General features: G+C 43.7%; 1 protein-coding gene across 2 annotated transcripts in view; it reads left to right on the forward strand.

Annotated features, from left to right (window-relative positions):
- LOC140355959 (zinc finger E-box-binding homeobox 1-like) overlaps positions 1-10,000 on the forward strand; it is a 53,677-nt gene that overhangs the window by 23,933 nt on the left and 19,744 nt on the right. For both annotated transcript variants that reach the window (XM_072440626.1, XM_072440627.1), the window contains exons 2-3: positions 2,638-2,799; positions 7,291-7,485. In XM_072440626.1, coding sequence (XP_072296727.1) covers positions 2,638-2,799; positions 7,291-7,485 — 357 coding nt within the window. The remainder of the gene's footprint in view (positions 1-2,637; positions 2,800-7,290; positions 7,486-10,000) is intronic.

Genomic DNA, 10,000 nt, shown 5'->3' on the forward strand with positions numbered 1-10,000 from the left:
TTTTGCTAGCTTTGTTTTGCTAGCTTTGTTTTGCTAGCTTCATTCTGCTAGCTTCGTTTTGCTGAGCATGTGGGCTCAACAAATAAAGTTATCGTCGCTGGAAATGTCATATTTTGGGTGGTCTTGACAAAGCCAGAGCTGTGCGTCGATAAACAGGAAGTAGCTGATGCTAACGCCCTTTGCTAGCTTCGTTTTGCTAGCTCCATTCTGCTAGCTTCATTTTGCTAAACATGTGGGCTCAATAAATAAAGTTATTGTCTTTTGAAATATGATATTTTGGGTGGTCTTGTCAAAGCGACTGCTGTGCATGTGGGCTCAACAAATAAAGTTATTGTCGCTGGAAATACGGCGGTTTGTTTCTAGATCAAGCATTTGGTGAGGATGGATTCTGTTTTAACCGTTTCGTTCTCTTTTGTTCGCCTTTGTTCTCTTTTGCTGAATCATTTCGTGTTAAACCGGTTCTGTTGTCCCAAAGCACCTCAAAAAGCTGTCGAAATCGTGTGTTTCCAACTAGCAAATCTGGCAATAGATCTCCATTCTTCTGTGTTTTTAGTCCTGATAACGATGGTGCTCATCAGAATAGTGGAGGATTATGTTAATATTTGACCCTTCATGAGCGCCGTGATGCGCCTCTCGCTGACACTGGTGTAATTGTGCGTTTTGTGGCTTGGCGCCGCTCCAGTCGCTCACAGCTGCAGAGTCTGGTCCCTGAGCATTTGTCATGCACTGCACTTTCACCGAGCAGCGCTACAACCGTCGCTCACAAGTGTCGCTCACTCACTCTCTTTGAACAACGTCATCGGTGCTAAAATCTAATAGTTTGACGTTGTTATAAACTCAGTGTTGAGTGATGTTCCGTGTTTATAAAAGATCCACAAAGGTTTTGGCTCCACAATCTCAGAAATCGTGCTTTTGGAGTTGAAGACATTGAACTTTGTGTCAGTTTTCGTGTGAAATGATATGAGATATGAACCATAAACCAGGCCGTGTGAGGGGGACCTCTGGGTTGAGCCTGGACCAGATCTGAGCCAGGATCCTGGTCGTGAAGAGGGCCTCAAATGAGAGAATGAAAACAGGAAATGAAGACGGGACTCGTCTAGACTCCTCCCAAGTATTGGGAGTGGACATTTTAATCTGTCCAGTGAGTTTGTACGTCGCTGCAGGACAAAAACTGTAGTTATAGAACTTAGCGAGGTCACCTGTTTGTCAATCCCACTGACAGACACAAGGGGGCAGTAGTGTAGACTCTACTACTACTACTACTGCTACTGCTACTACTACTACTGCTACTGCTACTGCTGCTACTGCTACTGCTACTGCTACTGCTACTGCTACTACTACTACTGCTACTGCTGCTGCTGCTGCTACTGCTGCTACTGCTACTGCTACTACTACTACTGCTACTGCTACTGCTACTGCTACTGCTACTACTGCTACTGCTACTGCTACTGCTACTGCTACTACTACTACTACTGCTACTGCTACTGCTACTACTGCTACTGCTACTGCTGCTACTGCTACTGCTACTGCTACTGCTACTGCTACTGCTGCTGCTGCTGCTGCTGCTACTGCTGCTACTGCTACTGCTACTGCTACTACTACTACTGCTACTACTGCTACTGCTACTGCTACTACTACTACTGCTACTACTGCTACTGCTACTGCTACTGCTACTGCTGCTACTGCTACTTACTGCTACTGCTACTACTACTACTACTGCTGCTACTGCTACTGCTACTGCTACTTACTGCTACTGCTACTACTACTACTACTGCTGCTACTGCTACTGCTACTGCTGCTACTGCTACTGCTACTACTACTGCTACTGCTGCTGCTGCTACTGCTACTGCTACTGCTACTGCTACTGCTACTACTACTACTACTACTACTACAAATACTACTACTACAAATACTACTACTGCTACTGCTACTACTACTACTACAAATACTACTACTACTACTACTACTACTACTACTACTACTACTACTACTACTGCTATCTTCTACCTACTGGAATCTACTGATCGTGGGTGAAATAACTGTAACTGTTTCTTCACTTGAAAGAAAAACCTGCAAAAAGTGAAGAATCTGCTCCATCAGAACGAGCTGGTGTGGAGAAGAGAGAGAGAAGAGAGGGAGAGGAGAGAAGAGAAGAAGAAAGACGAGTGGAGAGAGGAGAAGAGATAGAGGAGAGAAGAGAGAGAGAGGAGAGAAGAGGAAAGACGAGTGGAGAGAGAGAAGAGAGAGGAGGAAAGAGAAGTGAGGAGAGGAAAGACGAGTGGAGAATGAGAGAAGAAAGATGAGTGGAGAGAGAGAAGAGAGGAGAGAGGGGAAAGACGAGTGGAGAGAGAGGAAAGAGAGGAGAGACGAAAGAAGAGGAACGAGAGAGGAGAAAGGAGGAAAAAGAGAGGAAAGATTATATGAAGAACCACAATATCCTCCAAAAACAACAAAGTCCAGACTTATTGTACTTCAAAACTGCTTCTGCTGCAGCTCAGATCTGAACATGAAACACAGAGTTTGTCCGGTTCAAAAAGGCGTTCGATATTCACGATTCGATATTTTCTCCGAATTGTGACGATCCAAACGAGGGAGTAAAAAGTGGTTAAATTCTCTCTTTCTCGTGTGTTTTTCCAGTGACAAACTTCAACAACGGCTTGGAGGTCAGCTCGGACTCGGACGATGAGGACAAGCTGCACATCGTGGAGGAGGAGGGTCAGGAGGCGGCGGCGCGACGGAAGAGCCGCAAGAAGCCCGCCGCCAAACCGCCGCCGGCGCCCAACGGCGACTGCAACGGCGGTGAGTCCCGTCCGCCGATGGTGTCGTTCTGTCGCCCAACGAATCAAAGAAAAGTCAGAAAAATACCGTCGAAATCCACGAGCTTCCAACTCAATTCGATACCAAGGGCGATACTTGGTTCTCGATCGCGTTCTCGTTACCAAGGACAATACTTGGTTCTCGATGGCGTTCTCGATGGCGTTCTCGATACCAAGGACGATACTTGGTTCTCAATGGCGTTCTCGATACCAAGGACGATACTTGGTTCTCGATGGCGTTCTCGATACCAAGGACGATACTTGGTTCTCGATGGCGTTCTCGATACCAAGGACGATACTTGGTTCTCGATGGCGTTCTCGATGGCGTTCTCGATACCAAGGACAATACTTGGTTCTCGATGCTGTTCCCGATGCCGTTCTCGATACCAAGGACGATACTTGGTTCTCGATGGCGTTCTCGATACCAAGGACGATACTTGGTTCTCGATGGCGTTCTCGATACCAAGGACAATACTTGGTTCTCGATGCTGTTCCCGATGCCGTTCTCGATACCAAGGACGATACTTGGTTCTCGATGGCGTTCTCGATACCAAGGACGATACTTGGTTCTCGATGGCGTTCTCGATACCAAGGACGATACTTGGTTCTCGATGGCGTTCTCGAAGGCGTTCTCGATACCAAGGACAATACTTGGTTCTCGATGCTGTTCTCGATGCTGTTCCCGATGCCGTTCTCGATACCAAGGACGATACTTGGTTCTCGATGCCGTTTTTGATGCCGCGGTGATCAAAGGTTTTAGACCGTTAACACTCAAAATTGTTCTAAAGCTATCGAAATATCCCTGTATCGTGATGCTGGTGATACAGTATCGATATCGTGGGCTGCTGTGTCGATATATCGCCGCGAGTCGTTGTCGGTATCATTTTGGTATCGACTTATTTTGTGGTCGTGCTACGATTAAAGAAAGGGAACTTGTTTACGCTAAAACATGTGGCATTTTGACCGCTGCGTGCCTGACCAATCACAGCGCAGTGTTGTGGTTTGGGGCCGGACCCACATGGCGACGCCCACAGACGGACTGTTGCCCAGAGTTACACTGTATTTTGTGTTTTTGAACGTGTATTTGAGGACGAGGCAGAAGTGTTGAACTGGATTGAACTGTTTGATTTCTCGGCTTCTTCCTGTTGTTGTGACGCTTCGACCAATCAGATGCAAGTATCCGTACTCGTTTAACCCGTCTGAGGGTGAAGATTTTAAAAGTCTTGTTTTTGTGATTGGATTTGGGGTTTGAAAATGCCACGTGCGTGTTCTTAAAACAGGAACAGGAACATTTGTAAAAGACTGAAATCTGAGCCGAGAGTTTCATGTGTTTTTATTGATTTTGAACCTGAAACTGAAGAAGCTCTGGACCTGTTTGTGTTTCTGTGTGTGCTCATACCAGACCTGGTCTGGTCCTGGTTTAGACCTGGTCCTGGTCCTGGTCTTGGTTTAGTCCTGGTCTTGGTTTAGTCCTGGTATTGGTCTTGGTTTAGTCTTGGTCCTGGTCGGTTTTTGTTTAGTCCTGGTCTTGGTCCCGGTCCTGGTCCCGGTCCTGGTCCTGGTCCTGGTCCTGGTCTTCGGTGGTTAAAGGGTGAAACAGGAGACTGGAGCCTTTTATGGCCTGAACCACTGCAACATCTGTCTCTCACATTACCCATGATGCCTCACCTCACATTACCCATGATGCCTCACCTCACATTACCCATGATGCCTCACCTCACATTACCCATGATGCCTCACCGTGTGTCAGATGCCCTCCCGCCCTCCTGTTTCCTCTGCAGTTTTAGACTGATGATGATGAAGATCGTGTTAAACTGAGATAATGAAGGGTCTGGGTCTGGATCTGGGACCGGATCTGGGACCGGGTCTGGGTCTGGGTCTGGGTCTGGGACCGGATCTGGGACCGGGTCTGGGTCTGGGTCTGGGTCTGGGTCTGGGCCTGGGCCTGGGCCTGGGTCTGGGTCTGGGCCTGGGCCTGGGTCTGGGTCTGGGTCTGGGTCTGGGCCTGGGCCTGGGTCTGGGTCTGGGCCTGGGTCTGGGCCCAGGCCCGGGTCTGGGCCTGGGTCTGGGCCTGGGTCTGGGTCTGGGTCTGGGCCTGGGCCTGGGCCTGGGTCTGGGCCTGGGTCTGGGCCTGGGTCTGGGTCTGGGCCTGGGCCTGGGCCTGGGCCTGGGTCTGGGCCTGGGCCTGGGTCTGGGTCTGGGCCTGGGTCTGGGTCTGGGTCTGGTCCCACTGCTCCTGAAGTCCTCCCTGATTGGTCCATAAACCCTCTCGGTTGGTTTGATAAGAGCAGCAGTGGAAGAAGGTGAATGAGAAGGAAACAAAACTCTTAAACGTCTCTGTTGCATGACACGTCTCCTCTGAATACTTTAATACTTAGATACATATATCTATATATATATATTATATACTTATACATATTTCTGGAGTTTCCTCGTGGAGTTTCCATTCTGTGGAGAACTAAACTCATAAATCCTCTTCAGTCTTTGGCAAAGTGCAGGATGTTTTTTCTCTTAATCACTCACTGGGTCTGTTTCTGTTTCGTCTCGCTGGGGCCGGCTCGTCCACGCTGGTGTTGTTGTTATTGTTGTTGTTGTTGTTGTTGTTGTTGTTGTGATTGAATAATACTCAAAGAATGTAAAAGTGACGGCAGAACACAGTGTGGTGCGAAACCTGAGAAGGATCTTTGTGAATCCAGACGAGGATCAGAGGAACTTGTGGGACGTCGGTTTAAAGAAGTCCAGGATGAACTCATGGGAAACACACAACAGACTCATAGTGTCAAGTTTGACTTGTTGCTGTTGTTGTGGTGTAAAGTTGGACTTGTTGTGGTGTAAAGTTGGACTTGTTGTGGTGTAAAGTTGGACTTGTTGTGGTGTAAAGTTGGACTTGTTGTGGTGTAAAGTTGTATTTTCTGTAGTGTTGGACTTGTTGTTGTGGTGATTGTAGAAAAAGGTTCAGATGTTTCATCTGGACTCAAAACAACAAAACGTTTCGACTCATCCAAGACTCTTGAGGGACCACACCCACTTGTGGTGGTGTAAACTTGGACTTGTTATTGTGTAAATTGTGACTTGTTGTTGTTATTGTGTTTCTGGTTCTAGTTCTGATTCTGATGGTTCTAAAGTGCTCAAGTTCGTGCTGTTTCCGTTGACTCAATGCAGTGTTCATAAATCTGTCCAACTCTCTTTGCTTTTGTTGTTATCAAACGGACAAATGAAAAATAAAGGTTTTCAGAGCTTGTCCACCACTTTCACACGTCTGTGCTGCCCTCTAGAGGAACTGTCTGGTACCACACAGAACCACTCATATCCAATGGTCCTTTGCTTTTAATATTCAGTGTGTTTGTTTATTTGCTGTCGTTTGTTGTTGTTGTTGTTTGTTGTGGCAAATGTTGCACAGACACATTTCTCTCGAGGACTATAAGGTTTATTTTGTTCTATAGTCGCGCTGCTTAAATTATTAAATGTTTAACCCAATGTAGTTTGTAAATGTATTTTCCCCATTTCACACTTAGTTTATTTGAATATTTGAATATTTTTTTTTATTTATTATACATATATGTATAAAAATCCTAAATAGGTCAGAAATGTTCTATCACTAATGATCAGAAAATCAAAAATATATTTTATGTGGAAAAATGACCTTTTGACATTTAAATCTGAAAAATAAACAGAAAGAGTTTGACATTTCTTGGTTCATTTTGGTGACATTTTAGATACAAACACATTTTTGGCCTAAACATTTTGCCTATTTTTTTTAGATTTATTAAAAACTTTAATAAATCAGGCCCAGAATTAGATACAAACAAATCCCTCTGTACTTTCTGTCAAAATGCTGTTTGTAGAAGTTTGTAAAGTTTGTAAAGTTTGTAAAGTTTGTAAAGTTCAGCGTTTGGCGGAGCTGCTTTATGTTTAGAGCAAACGGACAAAAAACATGCTAATGCTGCACATATTTACCCTGTTTTGAATCAGTCAAAATAAAGTCATATTAATTTAATAATAACGTCATATTAAAGTCATAATAAAGTCATATTAAAGTCACATATTAAAGACATATTAAAGTCATAATAAAGTCACATAATAACTTCATAATAAAGTCACATATTAAAGTCATATTAAAGTCATATTAAAGTCACATATTAAAGACATATTAAAGTCACATAATAACTTCATAATAAAGTCACATATTAAAGTCATATTAAAGTCACATAATAACTTCATAATAAAGTCACATATTAAAGTCACATAATAAAGACATATTAAAGTCACATAATAACTTCATATTAAAGTCACATATTAAAGTCATAATAAAGTCATATTAAAGTCACATAATAACTTCATATTAAAGTCACATATTAAAGTCATAATAAAGTCACATATTAAAGTCATAATAAAGTCATATTAAAGTCACATAATAACTTCATATTAAAGTCACATATTAAAGTCATAATAAAGTCATGTCTGTGTGCTTCAGTGAAAGAGGGGTGTGGCTCTGAGGCGGACGAGGCAGATGAAGACGATGGAGAAGAGGAAGAGGCGGAGGAGGCAGAAGGAGAGAAAGACGCTTTGGTGGAGAAGATTCTGGAGCAGGCAGACACGGCCATCATTTACCCAGAAGCCCCTGAGGAGGAGCGAGGAGCGGCCGAGACCGGAGGAGCCGACGAGAACGGTAACGTCACACTGCCCCCGGTGGAAGTGGGAGGAACCGCACCGTGTCGCTGAGGCGCGTGAAGATCGTGGTTATTCAGGTCACAATATGAGAAGTGACAATCGTGGTCATTTTAAAAGCAAAATTAAGTATTTTTAAGGCAATCTATAGTTTCAAAATACAGACTTTTTCTCTGTTTTTGTCACATTTACTGTCATTATGAACAGAAAATTACCGTATTTTCTGAAGTATAAGTCGCACCAGCCAAAAAATGCTGTCGCACTGGAGTATGAAATGCGGTTGCAAGTCGCTCCGGAGTGTAAGTATAAGTATAATTATAAGTATAAGTCGCACCCCGGCCGACTTATAGTTTTCTCACAATAATTGTAACACTATTTATTTGTTTTTTAACCTTTATTTAACCAGATAAGAACTCACTGAGATGATCCACGCTTAGATGAATCGTGTCCAGGCCTTTATTATTATTATTATTATTATTATTATTATTATTAGGCCCGAGCGCCACAAGCTGGCGAGAGGCCTATTAATCTTGTAAGGCCGTGCAAAGCACGGCTGCGAAAGTGCGCACGTAGTGCGCACGAAATCGAGCGCGAAGCGCTCGCCCACTTCCAAACACTCACTAACGCACTTGTTCACTCACGCACGCCCCGTGCATACTAATTAGTAGTAGGAAAATGGAACATTACCGTTGTAAACGGGCGAAGCCCGTGCAAAAGTGCGCACTAAACAAGCACTTTACATTGGGATCATCCCCTTATAAAGCACTCATTTGCGCTAAGTAGCTCACGAATACGTTCCCCATCTCTTGCATGTTCCGTGCATATAAGCATGTAATGCAAAATTAACATTGTTACTGTATAGAGGGCCAAAAACACAAAGTGGGCGGAGCCCACTCAAAATTAACGAAAGTACCCGTCAGTGACCAGGGACCCACACCATGAGGTAGGAAAGCGCGAGCGCTTTCCGAAAATGTATAGTTTATGATATTTGAAAAATGGGAAACATTGTTTTCGCATCGGAATATTATTCTTTCTTTCTTCTTTCTTTCTTCTCGGGACCAACCCCCCTATTTTTCACCCAGTGAACATTGACGAAAAGTCACAAAAATTTGCACACCTCTAAAAATAGTGCCTCTCTACATTCTGGCTATTTCCCTTTTCTAAAATAAAAAAAAATTGGCGCGTCAGCGCCCCCAAATGTACCAAAAATGCATTGAGAGATGGGAAATGACCCAAAAAAAATTTGATCGTAGAATCATGAAATTTGGCGCAGAGGTAGATGGTGACAAGAGAAGTAAAAAATATTATTACGGCAAGCAACGCCGTCCGCCCAACCAAATGTCGGCCATATTGCTTCAAAAATGGCTAAACATGACTTCGGAGTTTTTCCAAACGTCGTACTTTTACGAACTCCTCCCAGGGCGTTGGCCCTAAAAAGCTGAAATTTGGTGAAAATGCTAATGAGGAGTGGGACATCAAAAGTTATCCAAATTACATTGATTCCTGTCACGGTCTCTGAGCGGCGAAGCCGCAAACTGTAGCTAGAATTTCAGAAATCTCCCAAATTTAACATTTCTGCCGTTTGCACAGATAAAGTCCGAATTGCGTCAAATTAGAATCAGTTGTTAAACTCTTTGCCCTAAAACTACTTGAAGTGAAATCAATTTATTAGGCGCCACAGCGCCCCCTACAGATTTTATATGGAGGTTAAATGTTTAGTTTTGCGAAATTTTACGAAATTTGACACAAAACTCAATTTTGTCATCCCCATCAAAAAAGTCAATGAGACCCATGTCATAATTGTTATGGCTTTGCCGTAGTGATGACCGAAACCTCCCATATTATTCCAATGGGGAAATCGCCAGAACATGTTTACACTTTAGACTTTCACAAACTCCTCTTAGGGCGTCAGCCCTATTAACCTGAAATTTGGTGAGACTCATCTTCAGGGGTGGACCATCAAAAGTTATCCAGATTTTTATTCAAAGAGTCACGGACTATCTGCGCAAACGGCAGAAATGTTAAATTTGGGAGATTTCTGAAATTCTAGCTAAAGTTTGCGGCTTCGCCGCACAGAGACCGTGACAGGAATCAATGTAATTTGGATAACTTTTGATGTCCCACTCCTCAGTAGCATTTTCACCAAATTTCAGCTTTTTAGGGCCAACGCCCTGGGAGGAGTTCGTAAAAGTACGACGTTTGGAAAAACTCCAAAGTCATGTTTAGCCATTTTTGAAGCAATATGGCCGACATTTGGTTGGGCGGACGGCGTTGCCGTAATAATATTTTTTACTTCTCTTGTCACCATCTACCTCTGCGCCAAATTTCATGATTCTACGGCCAGATTTTTTTTGGGTCATTTCCCATCTCTCAATGCATTTTTGGTACATTTGGGGGCGCTGACGCGCCAATTTTTTTTATTTTAGAAAAGGGAAATAGCCAGAATGTAGAGAGGCATGATTTTTAGAGGTGTGCAAATTTTTGTGACTTTTCCTCAATGTTCACTGGGTGAAAAA

Source organism: Eucyclogobius newberryi, unplaced genomic scaffold, assembly GCF_026437365.1.
Source record: "Eucyclogobius newberryi isolate DKJ021-1_F unplaced genomic scaffold, fEucNew1.0.hap1 SCAF_12, whole genome shotgun sequence".
NCBI lineage: Eukaryota > Metazoa > Chordata > Actinopteri > Gobiiformes > Gobiidae > Eucyclogobius > Eucyclogobius newberryi.